This window comes from Castor canadensis, chromosome 9 (genome assembly GCF_047511655.1).
Source record: "Castor canadensis chromosome 9, mCasCan1.hap1v2, whole genome shotgun sequence".
Taxonomy (NCBI): domain Eukaryota; kingdom Metazoa; phylum Chordata; class Mammalia; order Rodentia; family Castoridae; genus Castor; species Castor canadensis.
In genome coordinates this window covers 17,498,128-17,525,979 of record NC_133394.1, presented here as the reverse complement: position 1 = coordinate 17,525,979, position 27,852 = coordinate 17,498,128, and the positions used below count along the sequence as shown (strand labels likewise).

The following is a 27,852-nucleotide window of genomic DNA, read 5'->3' as shown; positions in this document are numbered from 1 at the left end:
GTATTTATTTTCAGCTTCTCAATTTGACAAACTGTCTTCCATAGTCAGTACTAATTCATACATTTGCAGAGTAGCTTCTCATGCTTGCACATCATCAGTACTTGGAACTATTAAAATCTTTAATTTGTGCCCATTAGTTGGAATCCAGGTGTTTGTTTCTTTGTAATTTTTGGAGAGGTGGGCCACAGGGGATTGAACTGAAGGCTTTCACTTGTCAGGCAAGTGCTCTACTATTTGAGCCACACAGTCCTGTTGCTATTTTGTTTTTTGGTTAGTCCCTCTTGCTTTTGTCCATGGTGGCCTTGGAATGCAACCCTCAAACTTGTGCCTCTGGAATAGCTAGATTACAGCTGTGAACCACCATGCCTGGCTCCTACAATTCTGTCTTAAATAAGGTTGAGTACTTTTCTTTTCATATGCTATTTGGCCATTTTGATTTCCCCTTTATTGAAATCCTGTTCATTTTGTTTTCCTGTTTTTCATTTTGGTTTCTCCTTTTTCTTATTGATTGGTAAAAGTTCTTCACAAGTTATTCTAAAATGCATTTTTGTCAGTTGAAAAATAAATTTCCAGTTCTTTATTACTTGTCTTTATATTCTTTTAGTGTGTCTTTTGATCAATAGAAATTGCATTTAGCAATGTATGCTTTATGACTATTTCTTTTTGTACCTTGTTTGTAGAACATGAAATTCTTCCTTAATTCAAGGTCACTGAGTTAATATCCACTATTATCTTCTAAATTATAGTTTTTAATGTTTACATTATGCTTTTAAGTTCTTTGGAGATGATTTTTGGACGAGATACAAGAGAGGGATCCAGTTTTACTGCTCCCTATCCTCTCTCCTTTCCTGCCTCCTCTTGCCCCTACACTCAATAATTGTGCCAGAAATATTTAGTGCAATGTCCCTCTTTACCCTATAGTGTGTAGGGCCACCTTCCATACACTCGGTGTCCACAAATGCACAGGTCTACTTCTGTGCGCTTGTTCTGTTTCACTGATTTGCTTGTCCTGCTTTAGAAGAGTGTAACACTTCTAATTACCATACGTTTATAATAAATATTTTGTTCGGTTTTCTAGTTGTTTGTGACAGCAGGCCAATTCCTGTAGCAGTTAATATTTTGTGAATGGAAGACATATTTTCTTTTTTCTTTAAACATTTCTTTGACTCTGTGCCATGAACAATAGTAGAATTTGTATGTCTCTGTTCTCCTTTTCCCTTTCCTTCACCCACCACCTGGTTTTATTATATATTTCTTGTTGCGTAGACCTTCATGCTGTGAATATATCTGTTTCTGATTGTGTGATTTATGAATTTCAAATGTAACCTCTGCCTCTCAGCTATGAGAGATGTTCAAATCAGCTACTGGCATAATTTACTGACTTCTGTTCCTGTCTCAGAATTTTGGTTAGTTATTGATTGTGCCACTCAGAATAGATAAAACTCTTATGTCACTTTTGTTTTTCTTGAGTATTTTGTAGACATTTCTCCACTGCCTTTTAGCCAGGGGCTTTTTTTTTTTTTTTAATAGTCAGATTGTTTTCTTTTCCTGGCCATTCAAAGGATTCTTTATTTCTGAATTCTAGTAATATTTCTGAGATATATTTAGTGTATGGCATACTATGACATTTTTTTCCTCTGGGAGAAGATAAATCCTTCAATTTGGAGACATCATCTTATTTTATTTCAGTAATTGTTTCTCAAACTATCTCTCTAATATGTTTTGTTTTATTCTTTTCTTTTTCCTGTTTGCTATGTTTATTATTTTTCTCAGAATTAAAAATTTAAACTTTCTCTCTATTGTGTTTCATGCTGTCCACACACATTCTCCCTATTTTCCTTTTCCCATCTTTTGTTTTCATTTCTGCAAATGATTTTTATTTTCCCCCTCTTCTTTTCCTTGAACTATCAGCTCAACTGATTATTCTAATATCTTACTATACTTATCTTCAGGTTTTTTTAAAAAAATATATCTTTTTAAAGTTTTTTTGGTCCTTTTTTAGAATGGTGGTTACCTCCCCCCCCGCAAAAAAAAAATCTTCTTGGACAACATGTTTGTCCAGAAAGTTTATATTGTTTGCAGTGACATTTTCATCCCATTTCTAGTTTACTTGTTGCTGTAGCGCTTTATGTATGTATTAGGCATTAGCTCATTTATTATTCCTCACTTTGAATGTGAAGTTCGTCTTGTCAGCCGTTCGTAGAAACTTGCGTATGAGTAGCCAGGGCATTGTTCTCTGCTGATGGGAAACACCCTGCAAGACAGACGTTTGTCTATGTGCATGAGTTCTTTTAGCTGTTATTGACATTTTATTTCCACACTGTTGAGCAGCTCTTCTTGCTTCTGCTTTACTTAGGTGGGGGTCCTAAAAACATGAACCAACTGTGAATTTTTGTTCAATCCTACCTCCCTAAACATCTTGTAACCTTGTGAAAATGTTACCTAGGTGCTTCTGCTGTCAAAATAAGCACTTTATTCCCATTTTCCCAAAGAGATTTGCTCCTCAGGACAGGGCCACTTCCTTCAGAGCATTGTTCTTGGCTTTGTCTGAGACCTGCAATTGTAGACTTCTGTAAATTCCTCTTCTTCCACTCCCAATGGAACTCATTTCAATTAGGAAGTTTTATTTTATTTATGTGTATTTTGTGATTTCAGCTAAGTAATATGCATTTCTGATTCTTTATTATTGGTTTAGATTATCTCAGAGAGGAAAATGGAGCAAAGACTGTATTTTTCTTCCACAATTTACAAATCAGAGGTGTAATAATACATGGAGAACCTGAAGTAAATGATAAGATGCAAGTTCCTTAAGACATTTACACCTCCTATGTGAATATTTTGACATAAAACATATATCATCATCCCTACTTATATGTTAAGTGATAGTGGTGTAATTTCATTAAAAGTTATTTATCAGATGAAAAGTGAAAAATAACATTTCAGAAGGGTATATTAGTTTCCCAGGGCCTCTGTAACAAATTACTATAAAGCAGGTGTCTTAAAAAAAACAGAAATTTGTTTCTTGCAGTTCTAGAGGCTAAATATCTGAAACCAAGGTGTTGGCAGAGCCATGCTCCCACCACAGCTTCTAGGGAACAATCTTCCTTGTCTTTTTCAGCTCTGGTAGTTCACGAGTCACATGGCTTATGGTAGCATGATTCTAACCTGTGCCTCTGACTTTCTAACACTGTTCTCCTGTGTGTCTGTGTGCTCTTCTCTCATTAGAAGGACATAGTCCATATTGAATAAGGGTCTATCCTACTCCAGTATTACCTCATTTTAACTTGACTAATTACTTCTGCAATGACACTGTTTCCAAACAAGGTCACATTCTTAGATATTGAGGGTGAGAACTTCAGCATATCTTTTTGGGAGACACAATTTAAACCAGAGCATAGAGCCTAGTATTACTTGGTAGAGAATGGATTGGCTTACTGCTTTAACTTACTTGAAGTTTATTTTTTAACAGATAAGCAAAGCTTGTGAAACAACTCTTATAAAACACAAACATTGTGCTTTTTATAACAGGTATTCTTGGTTTAGTTCTATCTCTAAATTTATATCTTTCTTAAGTTTAGTAAAAGTGTTTGGAGACCTGCCAACTGTAATTATATCAGGAGATTTAAATATAGTCCAACATTTGTCATCTATTCTATGGACAGATAAATCCTTATATAAGCCTGTAAAAGTTGTTGCCATGTGTCCACTGAAGTACTGATACTGGAGTAGTGCTTTTTTTAGTTCATGGGCAAATGAATCCTATGAAGCTCTGCCTTTAGTAATTTGACCATTATAATGAATTTATTTTAGTTAATGAGGGTAATCTTACCTTGATAAATTGTTCTTTTGAAACTAATAAAAATGTTAGGTTAGATAAACTTTTTAAAAATTACCTATTTTTCCCCCTGTGCTGGTGCTTGAACTCAGGGCTTCACACTTGGTAGGCAGGTGCTCTACGTCTATTTGAGCTACTCCATCACCTTTTTTTTTTTTCTTTTTTTCTGTACTGGGGGTTGAACTCATGGTCTTGCAAAAAAAAAAACTATCTTAAAAATCACTAAAGAACTAAAAATGATGGTGGGAGAAAGCTCATGGGTCAAATTTTGGTTGACCACCAAATCCAGAATCTTGACGTGTCAAACCTATTTATTGACACTGTGCACTTGGGAAAGATAAGCATTTGGTATGCAGAATAGGCTAAGGGTTTAGGGCCTTAGGCCTGTCCATGTTCATGATTTTTATAAAAACCCTTGCCACTTTAAATGAGAGAAAGCAATCTAAAACGAAACTTATCCCTTCTTTAGAAGATGACAGAAAATGTTTATTTTTAATTAATTAACAAGAATTTTTTAAATTGCTGAACAAAAGAGATGAATGAGAACAATAATACCACCAACAAAATTTCATCAGAAGTTTCAGCCACATACAGTGTTTTGCACAGATTTTAATTTTGTGTATATATAGTCTGTCTAGCTTGGTCAGAGAATCTCCAATTAAGACTTAGTTTAAGATGATTTCCAAGTGTTAATGCCCACGGCTGTTGGCAAAGGAAATGCAAACTCCAGTGAGTCACAAGGACTTACACAAATCACTTTTTTAAGGGTGGTGGTAATCGGGTCAATAAAAGCTAAGCAATAAGGAAACAATGAAAAAAGTATCAGAACCAGCTGGAAAAATAGATAATAATGATAGTCTGGCTCAGATTCAGATGTGGTAACTATCAGATTCAGATATTAAAGCAATTGTGCTTAAAGAGATGAGAATTTGAAAAGTCTTTCAGAGAATAGGAAATTACAAAAGGTGACATGAATTTGAAATAGAAAGAGAAGAACTTCTAGAAAAAATATGGTATCTATTGTCAGTAGACATATTTTGAAGCACATTAGATGTAGCAGTAGAGATCACAAGTGAACTGGTAGAAAAATTAGGAGAAAGTGTCTAGAATGGAACAAAGAATGATGAGTAGGAAGGTACAAGAAAGAAGGTAAGAGTGAACTATATAAAAACCAAGATGATAACATGCCTGTCATCAGAGCCCAAGAGGGAAAAAAATATCCTCTCTGTGGATGTGACAAAAGCAATATCTAAAGAGATAGTGACTTCGAATATTTCAGAACTGATGAAAGGCATTAGTGCTTAGGTTCAAGAGGCCTCATGAATCTTAAATTGAGTGAATAAAAAATACACATTTTGAAAACTAAACAAAGAGAAATAATTTTTAAAAGCTGAGGGATAGGAGAAAGACAAAGGAGAGAGAGAGAGAAGAAAGAGAGGAGAGGAAAAGAAAGGAGACATAGAGAGAGAGGAGGAGGCAGAGAAAAGTTATTCCCAAAGTAAGAATAGTTAGGATAACTGATTTACCAACAGTGGTATTGAAGGATTGAAGATAAGTGGAATAACCTCAGTGTGTTAACAAACATAACAGTCTGTCTAGGATTTTATAGGCATGGCAAACATCTTTTGGGAAGTTAAAGAGATAATTAGATAAATAAAACTGAGCACAATGAAGACCAACAGACTCTAATGAAGGACACTATACCACAGGAAAGTGATCTTAGAAAGGAGAGCTGAACTAAAAGGGAAATTCAGATTTCAAAAGTTGTAAATAACAAGAGGAAAGTAAAAATACACTGATGATATATAATAGTAATAATACTTTCTAGTAGGCCTACGTTGTGCATAAAAATTGATAACAGACAATATTATCTATAAATTTGCATATAAATTAAACTATTGCAAGTCACTTGTTTTATTCATGAGAAGAGTATTTTTCATTATGCATTTAAAAATATTTAGAATCTCACTTTCAAAAGTATAACTTTCAAAATGGTGTAGGATAAAAATAGCGTAGCAGAAAGTATTTAACAAATGACAGTGCAGGTTGGCATAGATGTGAAAGGCTAGGATCTCTCATATACTGATTGTGTCAAATAAAAGCTTAATTTCATTGATTCCACTCTTGCTTATTCTCTAGAGCAGGGCTTCTTATACTTCACTGTTCATATTATTCACAGAGACGTTCATATGGAAACAAGTCTTGTTAAAATGGAGTTTCTAGTTCAACAGATCTTGGTTGAGGCCTGAGGGTCTACATTGCCACCAAGTTTTCCAATGTTGAGGATTTTGTTAATCCATGGAGCACACTTTCACTAGAACCTCTCACGTGTGTGTGTGCACCAGATGAACAGGAATGCTCATAGCATAGCCCATAATAATGTCGACTGGAAACAACTCAAGTATCACCAGCAGTACAATGCATAAACCATTTGTAATGTCTTATCTAAGTGAAGGGGATATAGAAAGAGAGTAGATAACCTGCATCTACATTCAACAATATGGATCAGTTTTATAAACATAATGTTCAAGAATTAAACATGAATGCATTTTGGTAGATCAAGTTCAAATATAAAGGTAAAACTAAGCTTCATAGTATAATACCATTGGCAAATTAATTTTTTAAAAGAAAAATGTTTAGGAGAGTCAGGAAAGTGGTTAGTTCCTGGGAGAGGAAACTTCTTTGACTGGATTCTTGAGTGATGTTTCTGTTACTAAGTGGCCCACTAGTTGTTAAAAACGATGCATGTATGTGGTTTTCTCTGTTATATTTTTCAAAGTAGATTTTTTTTATGGAACAATTTTCACTATGAAAAGCAAAGCTAACCTACCTATTTTGCTAGTGCCTTTTGGAGGAAGAAATGTTTGGCTGACTTGCTGGCCCAGCTTGCTGTGAACTGGGCTATTTTCCGGGACACATGGTTTTTAGAGCTTAAACTAAGGCTGTCTCAGGCAAAGAGAAATGACTGGTCACCATGCATCCATTTAGAGCACTTCACCACAGGAGAGGCCATTAACTGCAAAGGAAGAGGCCTAAGTGTCTCATTAGTAACTGTAAAATTTTAATAGCAAATATATTAACAGTATCAACACAGAGTTGCTAACCCAGGGTTTAAAGCAAAAACCAAGGCTAGCGTGTAGGAGAGACTTACTTGAAGTTTGCAGTTATAGCATGTAGAAAAAGGCCAAGTATTAAACAGTTCTTCAGGTTTCTTGGGAAGCTCTTGTCCTGCCTGGCTAGTCTCTCTGTATATCATGAGTAATTTTGGGATTTTGACTGCCATATCAATAAGCTTTCTATCACTGTAACTAAACACCTGAGACATTCAACTTACAAACAGAAAGAATTTATTTTAGCTCACAGCTTTGGAGATTTCAGTCCATGATTGGTTGTGCCTATTACTTTGGGCCTGTGGTGGTAGGGCAGCACATCATGGTAAGTATGTGTGGCAGAGAAAAATCACTTACTTCATGGCCAGGAAGTAGAAGAAAGGAAAGATCCAGGGTCCACAATGCCCTCCAAGGGCACATGCTCAATGACCTAATGCTCAATGGTGTTCCGGCACTTCCCAATGAGCTCCCAAAAGACTTCCTGAGGACCAAGCCTTTAACACACGGGCCTTTGGGGGACATTCAAGATACAAACTATAGCAACTGGGTCTCTTACCTCCTGTGTGGGCAAATAGTACCCTGTACTTAAATTATAGCGATCCCTAAAGAGGATGTGAGTGCCCCGAGCACATGAAACCCAGACTAGCGCCTTATTTTTATTGTTTCTATCCACCTCTCAGGGACAGAGACTCTCCATGCCCTCCTAAATTAACTCATCAGCTTTGGTATCTAGTCACCTGTGAAGCTATGTCTGCACCTCCTCTGGTGGCTTTGGTTTGTCTCTGAGTGAGCCTTCACCATCAGTCTATTTTAACACTTGCCACAGTGGTACTGGGTTTCCTTTGTTGTTCCTGATCCCCACTGGACTGTGTACTTTTCAAAGCGAAGCACACTTAACACATGTCTGACAACAGTAAGCATGTATTTTGTAAATACGAAATAAGTACCTGCTTGTTGTAGACAATCCATCTATTGAGCTGAACTGCTATGTGTTACAACCAGTCTGGACTGAAGAAAACCATGCTATGTTGTTATTCTTATATCTAATAAGCTTTGCTTTCTTCACTGAGTACAGCTGTGATAAATAACATCTTGTCTGATTTTCTTAAAGTTAAAAAAGTAAAAATGAAAGGACAATCACTGAGCAGTATATTTTACTGATATACATTTACTGTTAATGTCTTAGCACTTAAATCATTCTAGGGCAGCAATATGTTGTGTGTGAGTTCTGCTGAGTCACAACCACATTTAGTATTTCTAATTAGAAAAATAACATACATTCTCTCTAAAACATATGGTGAAGAGTGATACAAATTTCATGGAACAGTAGACATGTGTGTCCCTAAATATATATAGAGTCTGTCTTTATATCTAAAGAGAACTATTCATTATTTTGTCTTAACTAGTAGGGAAGCCAAAGTCAGTCATTCTTTGAATTTAATATCCTGGAACGATAGTCTAGTGTTCTAAGATGTACTTTAAACCAATGAGAATCTCTGTTGTCTTTGGATGGTTGAACTGTGAAAGAACTCCAAATTTTCCTGTGCAATCCACAGGATGAGCTTATAGTTTAGATAGATGAAGATAATAGTTCTTGAGATCACAGAATATCCCTTTTTTTCTGAAGGGGAAAAGTATATCGTGTCATTCCTGACTGCTTTGCAAGAGGTAAAATATTTCATTGCTTTTAAGTTAGAATTACTTTATAGCAGCTATTCAAGGAATGTATTTGATTACACACCAGTGGGTATGAAAATGGATTTCCTATTTTATGACCCTTCATTCTTATCAGTTTTGTGCTAAGCTGTGTCCACTGGGAAATACAGTGGATGTGTCCAAGTGATGTTTCTTTCAAGCAATGCATACATAGGAATCTTTAAACATGAGCCAGTGAAGCTATGCTGGCAAAATATACTGTAATTCTATTGTTTTAAGAGAAAGTCAAGGTGGTTTAACTTGAGGGTTTACTGAGGCTTAGCGGTTCTTCACAGTGCCATTTATTAAATGTCACCTTAATTACTTGTATCATCAGTCCTATGAAGCAATTCTGTGTGCCATGATTTCCTCAAGGTTTTTTCTCTATTCACTCTCTGGAATACTTCTTCTTGCATATACAGACTGAGGATTTAACTTTGTCCTCAGACAAAATATTAATTTATTTGATTGGTTAATTTATTTATAGCCAGTTTCTGGGACACAAAAACAAGATCTCATTCCTTAATTCACTTTTTAAAAAGGAAAGGTGATGAACTGATTTGTGATCCCCAGAAATCCAAGGTAGTTGCTCTGGCATAAGTTTTAAAAATTTGAATTAATAATTCATGATTTTTGTAAACTATAAGAATGCCATATATCGCACTGTAAGTGTATCCAAGCTTCGAAATAGCTAAAGCATAGAAATTAGGATAATTCTAATGTAATAAACTTTTCTTTTTCTGTTTTTCTCATTTTTTGGCCTAAATTCTTCTGTAGGGAAAAATTTGGTAAGGAAATGTATTAAAAAATATTGAAATGACTGATGCTTTCTCTCTTATTGTGGTTTAAAACATGAGGCCATTTATTTCCTACTTACAAAAAAGGGAAAGCACATAGTCCTTAAAAATACTCTTACTTATGTTTTTCATGATCTTACTGCTCCTTAATCATTTTCACCTAATGGTATATAAATGAAAATATTTTCCCACAATTCATCTGGAGAGCATGAATTTTCAGAATTGTATTCATAATTTTCTTTCAATTTTCAGTATTTCTGAAATAGTACATAATTAAAAATAGATAAGGATTTTGTGTGATTGCAATATCACAGGTCTTTAAAAACAATTTCTATGTTAAGGTTAAATAGATATAGAGAAAAATGTTAAGTAAAATGCTAAATAGCATTACAGTTGTCTAATTTTATTTCTTTTAGTTATAACTCTTTCTCATTTTTCTGTTTTGTTTTGCCAGAGTTAAGTTAACTTTTGGGCATCAAAGAAAATGAGCACACATATTTTCTGAGGGGTACATTATGGTTGTTATCTTGTTTAAAAACTTTTAATATAGTCTTCACTCCATTAATTGCCTTTTTATTAAGCAAGATAATAAAGAACAGTAAGAGTTTTATCTTTTTCAAGTGGGGGTAGAAGTCCCTCTTGCACTTATTTCTCATAGTGAATATGAGGACCAGATAAAGTTGTTTATGGAGAAGATATTTATGAACTAAATTTTATTAGACATTCTCTGAATAGAACATTAAATGATTAGCTATGCTTCATTTTAAGCATTAAATATTTGAGTTTATGAATTATTTAATATAAATATTGTTCTAAAAATCTAAAGGTTAAGAGGTTTCTCACCAATAAATTTCAAGTAACTATAGGAATTCTGATTTTCCTTAGCAGCTATTTTGAAAACTATCTGAATGCAAAATCTACTTGGCTACTTAACATTTTGAAATGCTCTAATGTATTTTGTGAATTATTTATTCCAGAAGTGAGCATTTAGTCATTTGGGAGGGGTTTCTGACTTTACATGTGATGTCTCAAATTTTATTTGTCACTAAAATAGGATTAATTTAAATTGCTTCTGTGACAACACACAGATGATAAGTAGAATATTTAACTTGATTTTTTCTTTGAAATATAATTTGCATTCGTTGAAACATTGAGATATTCAGATTTCAAATGTACCATTCAGACAGTTTTTGAAAATAGATATCAAGACAGAAAACATTCTGTAGTGTCAGAAAGTCCTTCTGCCCCTTTCCAGCCAACTACCAACCTCCCCTCATCTCCAGAAGTAAATATTGATCTGGAGTCTATGGTTCATTGACTTTGTATACTGTAATATGTGATGGTTCCAGTTTACATTTTCTTCAGGCATGTCTGAGCACTTTAGCTGCTGCACATCATCACCAACATTTCATGACATCATTGTCTCATTTCAGTCATGTCGATTGTACCTCATTGGAGTTTCAATTTGCATTGCTCTGCCTGATGACCAGTGATGCTGGCCATTTATCTGTCTTCTTTTGTGACACATCTGTGTCTTTTGACCATTGAAAAAACTGGGTAATGTGTCTTTGTTATTGATGAACAGAAGTCTGTATATATTCTGAATTTAAGTCCTTTGTCATGTGTCGTTTTCTCACAGGCTGCAGCTTGCTTGCTTTTTCCTTACTTTTTCTGATGGGCAGGTTTTATTTTTGATGAAGTTCAATTTTTTTGCATTTTCATTTTATGACTGTGCTTTCTATAAAAATCATTTTTCCAAGGATGTGAAAATATCCTGTATTTTTGTCCTGGTAGCTTTGTTTGTTTAGCTTTTGTATTTCTCTTTATTATCTATCACATCAAATTGATTTTTTGTGTATGATTTAGGATGACAACATTTATTGAAGAGATTTTTTTCTCCTTTGAATGACTCTGGCACCTCATTTTCAAGATCATATATGCAGGTCTGACTCAGGACTGTGTATTCTTTTTCTAATACCGTATTATTTCATATCAAGTGTGTGACATAGAATATCAGTCTTAAAATTAGGCCTTCAGTCTATGAGCACAGTCTCTTCTGTATTTAGTCCTTCTTTAACTTCTCAGCAGTGTTATGTGGTTGGTTATAAAGTTCTTCATGCTATTTATTAAATTTATCTTTAATACTTCGAAATTTTGAAAATATTGTAATGGATATTGGTTTTAATTTCCTTTTTATAATTTTTCATTCTTCTATATAGGATACAATTTATTTTTTAATTCACTTTGTACTTTGTAACATTGCTAAATTCTTCTACTAGCTCTATTAATTTTCTTTTGGATTTATTAGGATTTTTTACAGACATAGTCATATCTCATCTATGAAAAAGGTACTTTTACTTTTTTGTTTCCAAATTTTTCATCTTTCATTTTCTTTTTGTTTTATAGAACTGCATGGGAATCAGCACGGTGATGAACAGAAGCAATGATTACAGACACCCTGTCTTGTTTTAAATCTTAGGCGAGGCATTTTTAATATTTCACTAACACGTGTGATATTAACTCTAGGGTATTTTTAGTATCTCTTTGTAGGATAAGGAAGTTTCCTATTATTTCCAGTTAGCTGAAAGACCCTTTTTTAAAAAAATGTAAAACATTTGGCAAATTTTTACAAATTCATTCTGCACCTATTTAAAAATTTTTGATGCATCTGTTTAAAAGATTGTTTGACTTTTATCTCATAGTCTGTTCCCATAGTGAGTTGCCCTGATTAATTTTTGTATGTAAAACCAACCTTGCATTCTTGACCTACACTCAGTTGATCATGTTTTTCATATACTGATGGATTTGCTTTATTTGTACCTTGGTAAGGACATTTATTTCAGTGTTCATAAATCAATGTGAGTCAATGCCCTGTATAGCTATCCTTATCTCAACCAGCAAAACCCCTTGTTCCTTCCTATTATTGCTTATACTCTCTCTACAACAAAATTAGAGATAAGGGCAAAATAGTTTCTGCTGGGTATTGAGGGGGGGGAGCGGGAGGGGGTGGGGTGGGTGGTAAGGGAGGGGGTGGGGGCAGGGGGGAGAAATGAACCAAGCCTTGTATGCACATATGAATAATAAAAGAAAAATGAAAAAAAAAAAAAAAGAAAAATACAATCTTTAAGAACTTTCCGAATTCAAGTATCCCTAAGTAATATTTTTGTCATAAAAAATATTTGTTTAATAAAATCCAAAGTAAAGAAATAAAAAAAAAAAAAGAATATTAGTCTGTAACTTTCCTTTCTTGTGACATTCTTATGTGACTTTGCTATCAGCATTATAATGACTTCATTAGCTGAATTGGATTTCCTGTCTCCTCCCTAGCAATATATAGGTTTGTCTTGGTATCAAACCTATAGGACCAGTTTAGAGGTTAGTGGCATTCTGTATGTTTCCCTGAAGCAGCCAACATCACCTTTGCACTTTTGCAGTGTCTGTATGGGAGACAGACTCCTTTAGACTCTTCTGCTCCACCTCCAACCAAGGCATGATAGGCACACATCCATTCTCTCAGGTCCTGTTGTCAGTTTTACTCAGTGAAAGCCCTCACTAGGTATGAGGAGGGAGTGGGAACAGGTGTCCCTTATGTCTGGGGCTCCTGGGGAGTCTGTATTACCTACCCACTTAGCTCACAAGTGAGTGACCTTAAGATTTAGCGAAGTTTCATCTGTTTTCTTCTTGTCTTCCTCTGTAGTGATCATCTCTCCTGTGATCTGCCCAATTTGAATAGTTTTGTGTTCACACTCTCCTTGGAGGAACTTGTCAATTATATATCAGGTTGCTACAGCTCTCTGATTGGCTCAGAAAATCATTGTTTTATAGATTATCTAGCGTATTCTTGTTGGTGTGGTGGGAAGGATGTTCTTTTGTGGCTTTCAATATCTAGAGTAAAAGTAAAGTTTACATATTTCATAATACTCCCTAATACTGTATCTAAAGGTCTAAGCAATAGGTTTTATTTTTTATCTATCATTCTTTGACTCTGGGCCAAAAAAGTCTCAGAATCTGTTCTTTCTCTTACTAGAATAATACTGGAAATTCTTGAGTAATTAATGTACCTTAATTTTAAAGGAATATATAAATAGAGCTACAAATGAAAGAATAAATAGCTGAATAAAAACAGTTGAAATCTCAGCAGATTAACAGTATATTTTAAACTTAAGGGCTTTTAATTAAGATTGGAGAAGCTGAAATGATATGGTATATTTAGACATTTTTTGCAAATTTTTAATATGCTCATTAAATATGTTATTAAAAATCTGCTGTTAGAGAGGAGCATGCATAGTTAAAATTTGAATACTCTAAATGAAATTTAACTCTCATAGCTTAATATCCACAGTGCTTTAGGACCTGTTAGCCATGGTAGGAGACAACATATTTTCTATATTGGAATAAGTTACAAATATTTATTGAGCATCTGCTATATGAATTGTATCACTGCTTATTGAGACCCTGTGAATAGGACAAATCCATTGACCTTGAGTTTCTAGCTAGACAATAGCTCTGAGGATGGTTATGACTCAGGATTTTGCAATATTTTCAATAAAGGCCCCTTGTAAGGACTTAAAGAGTTGCCTGGGGAATTGCCAAGCTGAGCTGTCTTGTCCCTTGTTGTGCAGATCTGTTCCTGCTTTTTCAAACCACACTTTATGAGTCTTGTTATTCATGTTTCATTCTGAGTCTAATGTTCTTTTCTGGTGATTAGATGTTTAACTAAAACTTTTCTTGGCATTGGAAAAGGTTATGCTTATTTGGAATAAATTTCAGAAACAATTTTTAGCAGAAAATCTAAATATACACAAAACTAAAGACACTCGGATAATAAATCCACATGTATCCATCACTCAATCATAATGAACTCGTCAGTTTTATTTCATCTATTTACCTAGCCAATTCCCTTCTCAACTTGGATTTTCTGAAACAAATTCTTTGAAATCCATCTATAAATGTTTTCCTGAATTATAAAAGATAAGGCATTTCTTCTTGAACTACAACCAAAAATCTCATTGGAAATCAGTAATAAATTATTAATACCAACTAATATTTAGTAATTGTTCAAATGTCATTGCTTTATCACATTTTGATAGAGGCTTCATTCAGATGCAGATGGCATTTGTTAACATTTTTTTCCATTTCTGTTTTTTGAAAAGATAAAAACATTTGGTATAAGTATAATGGAAGTGAAGAAATCTGAATGTTGAAGGCAAAGAAATTTTGATTAAAGATTTTTTGTTAGTTAAAAAAATAGTATTGACCAAAGTACTAGAATAGGTCATTAGACATACAAATAAATTTTAGACATCAGCCATTACTTATTAAGAACTCATGGCTGAGTTAGAACAGAAGAAAGGTAGCCTATAATGTAAGGCAATGATTGATGTTCTGTCCAAATGGTGGAAACTAGAAGTTCTCGGCCTCTGTGACCATTTATACCAGTGTATAGTGATAGATGAAGTAACCACAAGGCATATTTTTCTTAATACTCAGAAGAAAAAAATTTGAGAATTATTTAACTTTCTTAAAAAATAATAAGAGTGGATTCAGGATTATCTTTGAAATCAAACACATTTCTTTGAAATTCAGTATGCTTTTACAAGTAGAGAGAGAAAGATGGTAGTGTTACAGTTTGGCTTTAAAAGTGGCTGTACTTTGGGAAAGTAGAGTTCAGATAGGATGTGTTATGGGCAGGAATTGTGGCACACACAGGCAAATGTGTGGAGATTGACCTTAGTTATTCTTTAGGGTGAGGCAATAGTGTAGTGGAGCAATTTAAGTGGAGGAATGGCTCTTATATGGACATAATAGTTAGTAAAACCAGTAAGGTAGATTGAGAGATTAAATTACTTTTGTCCTTGATTATTCTTAAAATTCCTACTCATATTCATATTATGTTTCTCTAAAGAACCAAATTTTGTTGAATTTGATCTGTTGGTGTGTAGGAGGGAAAAGACAGTGCATCTGTGAAATATTTTATTAGTACAGTCAATGTTCAATTATTAGTAATAATGGAAACAGAACCCACATGGCTGTCTAAGCTGTGTAGATAACATCTAAAGCTGTGATATGTAGAATTTTCACCATCCTTTCAGTACTTGGTCTTTTGCTTGCATTTGTAACAAGTAGAAATACTGACTTATGTTTCATCTCTATTTTCTATCAGATAAAAGAATGGGGAAAAGGACAGGTAGAAATTGCCTAAGCCTTCAACCAAATAATTGTGAATGTTGCTCATAATGAAGTTCTTGCCTTAGCTCATTTCACTAATCTCATATTTTCAGTGTATGACAGTTGCTGTAACTTTATAGATTTGGACTTTGTGATTCTCTTAGTATCCTCATACATTTTTTATGTGCCACAATACTATGTCTGTAGTTCAGCTACACCTAGTTTTGACCAGGAGAGTGAAAAAAATAGGGTGAAATATTTGGAAGAACATATAGATATAAGCAGGGCTAAGAATCTGCTTTATAATTATCTTTTTGTTTTTGTTGCCTGTTTCTTCTTCTACTAAATGTATTTCTTTCATGAACTTTTAGTAAAGATGATGATACATTAATTGACAAGCCAGTCATAAAAACAGATGGAAATATAAACCTAATCTTTGTTAAGGGATTATTCTTATTTTTGCTTTCTAAAAAACAGCTCATTTCAGAATTTACACAATAGCTCTAGTTCATGTATAACCTGAAAATAAGCAAAATATTAGAAATGCAACTAAATATTTTATAGATGGTTTTTGTTTTGTAAAGCTTAACCATTCTTTCTGATCACAAAACAAACATGTCTTCATTCTAGAGCTTCTGGGAAGCCATGTTCAGATCAAGTTCCCTACACAGCACAAACAGATTCTCTTTAGGGATGGAGTACATATAGGAAGCTTCATGGACAGTCACCTTCTTGCCCCATAGCCATTCTATGTTCCAGATTTCCCAGCTGGTATTGATCAGCTTCAGAGAGCACTGGAGATGTTACTTAATCCTTTAGCTAACATAGCTTGCTTCCACTTGGCATTTAAACAGTTAAGACATAAGAATTGATTTTATCAGATTGTTTCAGTGTGCTGTAGAGACCAAGCTGGGCAGAGTTGGAACTAAACATGAGTGTTGTGCCTACCTTTCATGTTCAACTCGTGTTGATCTCAGGTCCCTGGACAATTTCCCGACCTGTCCTCTGAAGCTTAGGCTGCAAATATGGTTTCACAAATAAACCATGCATTAGGTACTATGTCCACTGGTATGGGGAAAAATAATTAGTGTAACTTTTCTCAAAAGGTGGCTGCATGTGAGTCAGATATTTAAGGATTCATCAGCTCTGAAAGTCTGCCCATTCAGAACAAAGATGTAATGGATTTTATTACTTTCAATCTATACATATATTTTTTCTTAGTCTTTTTATTTGTGGATTTTGTTCATACTTAAAAAAAGCATAAAATATGTACACAGTTAAAAATTCTTATATGACAGTTATGTAGTGCTTTACATTAAGTAAAGCTTCAGTTATTGAAAAATAATCTAATGCATGATGTTTTAAATTTGCTTCACCAATTTTCTATTACCTCTATTATTTGCGATTTTGTGTGTGCATGCATGTGTGTGTCCCAGAGACCAATCCCCGTTCCGGCGATTTGCTAGAGCTTGTAGGATTCAGCATGCAATTGTACACATGGATAATAAGATTTACTATAGTAAAAAAAATACAAAGCAAATCACAAGTGGGTGCATGAGGTGAAGTCCAGAGTAATCCAGGAACAAGCTCCTAGTGGACTTCTCCTGGTGGAGACATGCCTTCAGCAATGAGTCATGACCACCTATGTGAAGTGCTGTATCCCTGAGAAGCCTGTCATCCCAGCGCTGGGGAGGCAGGGACAGGAGAAACATGAGTTTAAGGCCAGGTTGGGCTACACAATGAGACCTATCTCAACAAAGCAAAAGAGAATTCAAAACCAAAACAAATTTGTCATGGAAAAAATTAGCTACTATTCTGTTTCAGTTATCTTAGTTACTTTTTTCATAATTGTGATCTGACAGAAACAACTTAATGGAGGACAGATTCATTTTGGCTCATGGTTTTGGGCAGAACCTCCTGGGAGTCGTGGCATGTGGTGGAGGGAATTCTTTACCTGATGGCAGACAGGAAGAAAAAAAAGAGAGGCAGAAAGGGGCCAGGGACACAAGACCTCCACGGGTCCATCCGCAGTGACCTACTTCCTCTAGCAGATCCCCCCTCTTTAAGTTTCTAGCATCTCCCAAAATAATGCCACTAGCTGGGGACATAGGCTTCAACAGTAGCCTGTGGGAGACATTCCATGTTCAAACCATTACAACAGGCATTGTGTCCTGCTGGGCATGGACAATGCACAAGTCACAGTCCCTGTCCTGGAGTTAGCAGTTTGCTTCCAGCATGAGCTCTACTTGTCATAGTGCTTTTGGCAAAGATGACAAGTGAGCTGCCAGCATCTGACAGTTGTTTCTAGGTTACAATTCGGATAGCTGCCTCCCCTTGCCTTGCATGAGTCAATCTGTGATAGGCCTGGTACCTTGGCTCCTACCTTTCTTATCAGGAGTCTTCATTTCCTACGTCCAAGACCAAAGTTTTCTAAAGTACTGTGACAAAAGAGGCCACCTCTCTCTCCTCCTGGGAAGGACTGTGACTTCTTACTCTTTAAAGATGTTGTGCTTCTCCCTCTAACTCCCCCAAAAAGGTTGTTCATTGAAGGAGAATTTGAAGAAATTTTAAAGAAATAGTTTTGTGTGTGGTTTTTGAAGGAAATTTAAACAAATTGTGTCCTGTCCTTTATAAGTACAAAATGTCCTTCTTAGGAACAAAGGAGTAAACTTTAGTTCTCAATCCAGTGCTTCTCTGTAAGCAAATTTTCCTAAAGTTCTGTGCTACTTTCTCAGGGTGTGCTTTTGACTATATTTTTAACTGAATCTTACCCATTTTTACCCCAGACTACTGAATTTAATTTACTGTAATTTCTCTAATGTTGCAGTTAGTTATTAGTGATTGCAGAAAATTTGGAAAATATGTAACACTAACACACACACAAATGGCAACCAGATAGTGTTTCACTACCCAGGGATCATCACTGTTAAATTTGGCTGTATTTCACTACCGTCTCTTTTCCAGGCATATTATTTCCCTTCGTTCAGTACCACAGCACTGTAGGAATACTCAGAGGTTGTTCCCATAATGTAAGGAGGAATTGTGAAGGCAGTGTCATGATTAGGTGATTTAGTTTGAGTTGTGAAAAAGGAAAGAAATCATTTTCAAGTTTTCTGAAATTGAGCATGGTCATTTATTGTTCCTTGTTATTCTCTTTGTTTATTGGGTTTCTGGGTACATATTTGCAAACCAAATAAAGTATTTAGTCATTGTCGGTGCATGACAGAAAACACACTGGTTGTTGGGTTTTTTTTTATAATCATAGAACAAGATTCTATTTGAAAGCTCATTTCATTTTTATTGAATTCAAGGTTATAATATTAGAAACAAACGGCTTGATTTCTGGGAAAGTATAATGACAAGAAGAGAAGAAACTGTAAGTTAGAGCAACACAGGACCATGTTTCAAGTCGAAGTTAACAGAATCTATGGGACTGGTTGTGATCCTGCAAGAATGGATGGAGTGCATTGTTAATGGGAAAAACCACTGGTCTCTTCTACCTTGCTTTCAAAGTTATTTTGTCTGTAGTTTTTATTTATGTCTTAGTCTTCAGATAAGTTTGCATTCATTTTAATGAAAGATATTATTTTATGAGCAGATATCAGAACATTGACATATTTTGAGAAATTTTTTCCCCCTGGGCTTTACACATTCAAGACAATTTGGTTATAAAAGTTCTTTTTCACAGAACTGCTGCTGGTGGTTTCTTATTTATTATTATTTTGCTGTTTCACAGAAGAAAATCTGCAAACATCAGAGTTTACACCTTTGCAGATATTTTTGTTCTTGACATATAGTAGTTTTTATTCTTATTAATTTTTCTTTTTCTGTAATTTTGAAGAATATAATTGCATGCAAGCTTCTTTTAACTTATTTCCCCCAACATTTAATAAACTCCAATAGTTTTGCATCTCAGGAAATTATTACATAATGTGTTTTCTTCATTTCTAATTGTTCGAATTTCATCTCCAATAAAGGGTGTGATTCCTTTGGTAGATATTTATCTTTTGTTCTTTTTAATCTATAATCTTGTGTCTCATAGTTTTCATCTTTGGGTACTTTTCTTCTGTGTTTTAGGAGTGCTTGCCAAATTCAGTCATTTGGTATTCTGCACTACTAACTCTTATTCTGCCATTATATTTTTGGTTCCTTTGTTTTTCTTGCTTTTTTTTTTTTTAAAGAAAATGCTCATTTCCATTTTTACTTACTTACAATTATAAGTGGATTTTTTTTGGTGGTACTGGGGTTTGAACTCAGGGCCTCATGCTTGCCAGTGTTCTACCACTTGAGCCATGCCTTCAGCCCTTACTTTTTAAAGTCTTAGTTACTTTTCTCTTTATTGCTTTTGGCCTGTTATAGTGAGAATACTAAACATTTTTCTAAAATTTTCCTCTGGGTCTAAAAGAATGTTTTTGAACTTGAATTCTTTTACTAAATTTTTAGATTTGCAGACTGTATTAATTCCCTATAGTTGCTATAACAAATTCCCACAAGTTTGTAACACATGTACTATCCTAGTTTACTTTAAATCTAGAATAGCAGTCTCAAACTTGGTGTGTTAATTCTTTCTGCTTATAACAACCCAAATATTTTCTCTCATCATCTGAGAGGCCAGATATCTGAAATCAGCTTCACTGGGCTAAGTCAACATGTTCTTTTTTGAAACTCTTGGGAAGAAGCTGTGTCTTTGCCTTTTCTAGTTTCTGGATTTCTCCTCCATTCCTTGGCTGATGTGCCCTTCGGTCATCACTCTATTAATGCTCCAAACATTATATCTCCTACTCCTCTGCTATATGCGATCCTCCCTCTGACTGTTTCATAAGGACACTTGTGACTAAATGCAGAGTTTACCAGGATAATCCCACATAATCTCTCATCTTCCTACCTCAGGATCCTTGCTGTAACCACATCGGAACAGTCTCTGGACACATAGATCACATTTACAGGTTCTAAGGATAGGACAAGGGTGTCACTGGAGCCATTGGTTCAGCCAACCTCAGGGACCTTTTCACCTTTTCTTTGTATCGCTGTCAGGTAGGCATCAAATTCACAACACAGAGTACCAACCACTGTACAATCACGGTGAGCTACCGGGTTGCCACAGGCATCAAATTCAGATAGACCTTGGTCCACGTAATCTCTTAGTTATGGTCTGAATGAGGCAAATGTTTTAATGTGCTTTCTCTTTGGAACATGGGAACAGCATGAACATCTACCTGTTAGGTCACTCTGCAGATTAGATGAGGGGATGTGTGAAGTGCTTAGCTATCTGAGCTTTCAATACTTGTAACTAGCATTACCATTACTAGTGTAAGGCCCAGCTTGTTTGCTGCATGCAAAGTGAATGATTAAATAGAGAGAACTTGTGGGTTTTTCTCTGCTCTGTGTTTACTTGGATACATTGATCAACCTTTCTACTTCAGTAGTCCAGAAGTAGATGTTAATGTCTTGGTTCCTTCCTCCTTCCCTCAATCCCTCTTCCTTTCTTTTGGTGGTAGCAGGTTTTGAACTCAGGGCTTTACATTTGCTAGGCAGGCACTCTACTACTTGAGGCATATCCCTAACCCTTTTTGCTTTAGGTAGTTTTTGAATAGGGTTTTGCATTTATTCCCAGGCTAACCTGAACTGTGATCCTCTTATTTATGTTTCCTGTTTAACTGGGATGACAGCACATACCACAATGCCCAGGCTTTTATTGATTGAAATGGGGCCTCATGAGCTGGACTCAAACTGTGATGCTCCTCATCTCTGCCTCCAGAGTCGTAGCTAGGATTACAGGTGTGAGTTACTGCATCTGGCTCAATGCCCTGTTTTCTGCCTCGTCTACATAGAACACCTTACCTTTGCTCAAGTGGAGCCCTTCCTATTCCACTTCGCCATTTTATCATTCCTATTATGCATTGCTATCAAGACCTGCCAGGCTAGTCTCTGTATGCAGCCCCCTAGTTACACTAGGACTAAATCCGATCCTTCTGCTACAGTTCAGGTTACTTTCTTTTCTCGTTGTTGTCTTAGAGTTGTGGGGTCCAAATGGATTGTGATGGATGAGGGTAGGGAGTAAGGGGCAGGATGCTACATTGCAGGAAAAAAATTGTACTTTTTTTTCTATATTTTTCTCTTGTGAGATATTTAGCCTCTTTTTACCACCTTCTAGATAGGGGTGGTATATTATTATGTAAAGGTCACTGAAGACTTTCCTCATCTCTCTTCCATCATGTTAGGTAAATGAGCTTTTCTCATCTACAAATTGGTGAATGGTTAAACTAAATTTATTGTGACTTTGAATTTTCAATTTTCAGTGTAGCACTTTAGTGGGGCTGTAACAGGTGAGGGTAACAAGCTATATTGAACCAGAAATCATTCTTTTTGTACACCTTTTATTCACCATTAGCTTAGAAGTATCTGCCAAATTTGTTCAAATACTTGGCAACTGAGAAAGACATTATGCAACAGTGATACCACTGTTCATATTATAGTCTTCCCGAATCAGAATGAAATTCTCATATATTTTTCTAACTCATTTGCTCTCCATCTACAAACCACTGGTCCCATCAGATAGCCAAAAGAGGATGAAAGATATGCCTTATTTGCTGTCTGTCTGCTTGTTTAAATAAAAGTGTTAAATATAATTATCACCCGAAATTTATCCATATTCCTTAGATGTTTTATAGCATAGAAGAACCATGATTATTAATGGGTATTTAATTGATAACCATAAATTAGTCTATTGAATCTCTCAAGGTTCAGAACACAATACATGTGTTAGCATGGTGTCTTTGTAGGCTGAATATTTTTGGTGGGAGACACTGAAAGGACTGCAGAGGCAGAAGAGTCTCTCCGGCCTTCCTCTGCCCCCTTTTCTCCTTAAAGCAGATCATAGAAACTAGAATTCCTCTCCCCTGAAGCAACCCATAAAACCTAGGAAGGTCATCTTCTCACTTCCTTTCTTCTTCCTGGGAGACCTTCACATGACAGGTGTCCTGCCCCATTCTTGGAGGCAAAGGATAATGTGAACAATGTCCTCGGTAAGTCCCTCCCAGTTTATCACCATTAGGTCATAACCCTCTTTTACGAAATCCTATGAATACATTACTATCCATTCATCAGTCCTAAGCATAAAAATACAGTTTTCCCTGAGTTTTTGGGTCTTTATTTCTGAAGGCTCCTATGTCACATAAAACTTTGACAAATAAATTTATACTTTTTTCCTATTAATCAGTCTTTGTTATAGGGATGTCAGCCATAAATTGTACAATGATGAGGAAACAGTGCAGGTTTTTCCCCTAAAAATCTTTATTTTTGTTGAATCCTTTTGGAAATAACCTATTAAAAACAAACAAAAGCAGGTAGTTCAAGTAATTTTAGAGTATATACCTTGTTCATTTTTGTACTACAAATGAACACATATGAATTGATTTAAAAGGACATTTCAGTCATTTATTCTGAAATTTAAGCTAATATAATAGATGGAACTGAGCTACCCAAGCAAGCTTCTGAGGTTTGATTGTTCAAATGATTAAGATGCTATTTGTCAACTCCATAGTTTACCATCCCTTTTAATTATATAGATAATCAAACTAAGAACTGCTAATTCTGTCTCCTAACTATTAATTGTTTGTAATTACCTACAGATTAAAACTGCATATCCAATTAACTCTAAGAATTAATTGATACAAGGGGATTGATAAAAGGGAAGCAAAATGAGCCTGGCATAAAAGAGGCTCTGGGGACTAGAGACGACTGAACTCCGTGGTGGTGTTGGTTCTGTTATGTTCTAATAAAGATCACTGCATTTTCATTGGGACATCCTTTCACACTGTTGGAGGCATTTGTATAGAGTGTGCCTTAAGAGCACTTGGTTTCCTGGTTGAATGAAGCAAAATATGTGAAGTTTGAACTGCTGTTGTGTTTTGTTGATATCCAGATGAACTGAGCAAATCTACCATTTGAAATACAGAGGACATCTTAAGGTCGGCAATGTTTCAACTAGCCAAGAATTTTTCTTTCCTTCTTCCTCCTTTCCTCATGCTATGGTAGAACCTTGTGTTACACATCATCTTACCAGATCTTATCTGTTGTTTTGTGAGTCATTTGAGTAATTTAAGTTTCTAAAATAGCTATGCTAATTAGGTTGTAGAAATATCTCCCACCTGTGTTAATAATTGGCTCATTGTTAACTATATAAATTGGAATAAAAATAGAAAATAAAATATAAAGCCACCTCCAATTGAAAGGTGTTTAGAAATTATTACCATTATCAATATCAAGATGATACTAGAAAGTAAGGAAAGATGGTCTGATGGAAAATATTTTGTCCTTAAAAAAAGAATAATTTAAAAATCCATTTTAAAAACTTCTGTTCCTTCATGTATTTGTCAGGTGCGTTGTATGGGGTCTTTCATTCTTAAAAGTTTTGCTGGTTGCTTTTCAGTGAGGCCAAATTAGTGATTAGCTCTAGAAGCGTGCACACACACACACACATACACACTCTGCTACTTGGGGCACATTATATTCACTTTTATGAAGACTACAAAGCAAGTGAAAGACTTTTAATTAAGTGTAGAAATGGCAATGAGATATGCAGAAGACAGCAAAATAACATGAACTTGTATAATAGTAATTTTTAAAAAGGAAAGTCTAAAATAAGTATTGAGGAAATGCAAAGTCAGGAAGACGTCAGTATGAGTACTTACTTAACAGTTTATTTTTAAGGCTCAGGAATAGCTACATTAACTAACTCCTTGTTATAAACTGATGCAACCATTTTGATTTCTTTCTAAATTTTGATATTGCACTTTCCCACATATTTGAATCTCTGAGTATTTTGTTCTGTGCTGGCTGGTTGACAATTGGGGTTATTGATAAAAGTTTTAATTTTTCTAGCTATCAGTGTTTGGCCTGCTCCTGTGCATGTGTGAATACACACACACACACACACACACACACACACACACACACCCTAGACTTCAGAATCTTCATTTCTCTGAGGCATTAACTGAGAATCTTGTTGATGCTGGAAAGAGTTTGTGAAAATTTAGTCTGATACATGACTTTGGTTTTCTTCAAACTATCAGCTTATAACTTTCAGGTGACTTTGTGGAAAAGTGGAATTTGTGGCATGTCACCTTGTGTGCCTGGCTTCTGAGGAAGTCATTAGCGTACATCAGTGTGTGAATGATTTCCTTGAGGATTTTAGTGAAGGCTTACTGCTTCCTGAAGTGGAAAAGTTATAGCTATATTTTCTAGTGTGATACCTATACACTGAAAAGAATAATGCATGGCCTTCCCAACTGTGTGGGTGTGTTTTGTGGGTAAACAAGATAAAATATTTGAAATGACTGTGGACTCTCCTGAAAAAACAAGTTGTATCACTATTCGTTTCAAACTTGGTTGGGCTCTTCAGTGGTCAGAAGACCCCTTCTCGCTTGTGAGAGTTAACCTCTTGAGATCGGTTCTTATTTACCAGTGTTTCCAAAGCTACTTTACGGATGTTACTAATGAACCTGAAACACAGGGCCATTACCCCAGAAGCGTTCCTTAATTGAAATAGGAGATTAGAAAGAGAAGCATGGGAGTGTACAGGAAGTGAGCACACTCAGTGCAGCAGGACATTAAGGGAAGTGGGAAGGTCAGGAACAGTGATGGGAGAGAATGTTTGAATGAGCCAAGAATGCTTCAAATGAAATGTGAGGACTTCCATACCTCTGATAATGTTGGTGTGATCCTTTTTTGTCCTCCTAGGCTTACAAAGACACTCCAGTTAAAGTATAAGACATAGCCTTTCTTTTGCTCATATCTTTTCAGAACCAATATTCTCATGTTTTCTGCAAGCTTCCAGTTATTAACATTTGCTTCCATTAAAGAATTTAATTTATTCACACTGAATTATGATTGAAGAGTATTTTGTTGCCTTTTCTAGATATTTTGCATTTTTATAGAGTGTAGAGAATTTCGGTTGAGTGAAAAAAAACTACATATAAAATTACAATATGGTAGGACATACGTGTACTTACTAGGATGCCTCTGAAATGATGTCTACTTTTTATTATTCTATGTTACATCTTTGGTTCCCTATAAGACATTCAACTTATAGTCCTATAAATGGAAGCAGTTAAATGAAAGAATTAATTACTTCTGAGTCTTCTCTAAATTTCTATGGAATTAACCAACTAGTTGATGAGTAATTACTCAATTGAAATTTTAGGAAAGAATATCTGTATATGAATAAATGTTAGGGAAATTGGAAATGTGCACAGTTTGATTCTTTTGTAACTCTTACCTCCCCCAGCCACCTTTTTTTAATTGTTTGAGATAGGTTCTCACTACATAGCTCAGACTGGCCTGAGATTTGCAGTCCTCCTGCCTCAGCCTCCACAGTGCTGATCACAGGCATGAGCTGTGTATGGTGGTACATGCCTGTAGTCACAGTACCTAGGAGGTAGGGCAGTATGATCATGAGCTCCAGGTGAGCCTCTGCTACACAGTGATTTCCTGGGTTATATAGTGAGACCCTATTTCCAAAAAAAAAGAAGAAAGAAAGAAATCCCTTCAAACAACTGCCGTGATACTGAGCAAATACTGGGTATCTGCTGGCTAACCTTTTGCTTTTCAATCTACTTTAGCACTTTTAATAATTTCATTTACTTTGCAGTTTTGATACTCATGCCATCATAATTCTGAGATTTCTTTTCAAGTACTTGCATGCAGAGTTTTTCTTTTATTTTTAGAAGTGCCATTCACAAATAGGATTTTGCTTTAAACTTACTCTATGAAAAGAAATCAGTGCTTTTAGAGAAGAGTGATAAGAATGAACTCCTGGTTTACTGATGCGCATACTGAATGCAATAAAAAAACCAGAGCTGTACTGTGTGCAGGAGCTAACTAATTGAAGCCTTTCTCTATGCACTGCTTCTTCCTCTCTCTCTGATTAGATCATGATGTGATTTTCACACAGAATAGTGAGCCCATAAAGATGACTTGCCTTCCTCTTTGTAACATTAAGCAGTAAGATCAGTGTGTATTTTCCCTGGATAAATATTATTTTAACCTACATCAATATTTTTAACAGATAGAGCATTATATGATTGGAGAGGAGTTGTGTCAACAAGGTCTTACCATTTGCCTCAAGACTCCAGACAGAGTTTCTCTGGATCATCAGTGATATTTCGGGAATTTTGTATGGTAAGTATTTGTCAAACTAGAGATGGAGTCGACTTACCATTTTTCTGGCAAAGTGTTAGGTTAATTTTGATGAAAACACATGGGATTTTACTATGGATCTGATGATACTTCGCCATTGAAATTCATCTTTTCTCTGAAGCAGTTCTTTAGTTCTGTTATCACATTTGTGTAAATCTTGCTAATCACTTTAACACAAAAATATGTGTATTATATTTTATTTGATGAACACTTAGCTCAAATGATCATGGAATGGTTTTCTCCAAATTTGATAGTACTGCAACTATTTTTATATTGGTGCATAGATGATCAAGGAACTATAATGAAGATCAACAGAGACTGAAGACATCCATTAGAAGCATGAAAATTGAAGGAGGAAAAAAATCCATAGGCAATTTTCATGATCACCCATTGAATGAGGAGACTAAGCCAGGATATGTGAACCTGTGATCCAAAGGTGGAATTGGGGCTTTGCTTCAGTTTCATCTTTTCATCAGATCAAGTCCTAAGTTGTCCTATGTAAATACTAGAAGAAATCCATGTAATTCATACATATTAAGCAACAATTTCTTGAAAAGAAAATCACAGAATACTATTATAGAATATTGTGACTCAGGATGTCAGTGTAGGTGTCTTAGCATATCCCACATACTCTGTTCTGTATATGAGTCCGTCTCATAATTTATCTTCTTTTTTTTTTATCCTACATTTTTTTTCTTGACTTGTCATTTTCTGCCATAATGAAATATCACAGACTGAAATGGAATGGAATGGATTAAACAACAAAAGTTAATCTCTTCACAGTTCTGGAGGCTGGAAGTCAAAGATCAAGATGTGAGCAGGGTTGATTCCCCTGAGACCTCTCTCCTTGGGCTTGGAAACAGCTGCCTTCTCATTGTACCCTCACATGCCCTTGCTTCTATGTGCATGCATCCCTGGTCTTGGGGTCTCTCCCTTGTAAGGACATCAGTCATATTGGATTGGAGCCCCATCCTTAAGTCTTCATTTAGCATTAATTAGTTCCTTGAAAACCCTATCTCCAAAGATAGTCAGATTGGGGGTTAGAATT

The 27,852-nt window shown here is 35.3% G+C and overlaps 1 protein-coding gene across 1 annotated transcript in view; it reads left to right on the top strand.

The window, feature by feature from the left end:
• The window catches only part of Iqcm (IQ motif containing M), a 237,052-nt gene that overhangs the window by 61,396 nt on the left and 147,804 nt on the right, over positions 1 to 27,852 (top strand). The window contains 1 exon segment of the mRNA XM_074042812.1: positions 26,674 to 26,781. Coding sequence (XP_073898913.1) covers positions 26,674 to 26,781 — 108 coding nt within the window.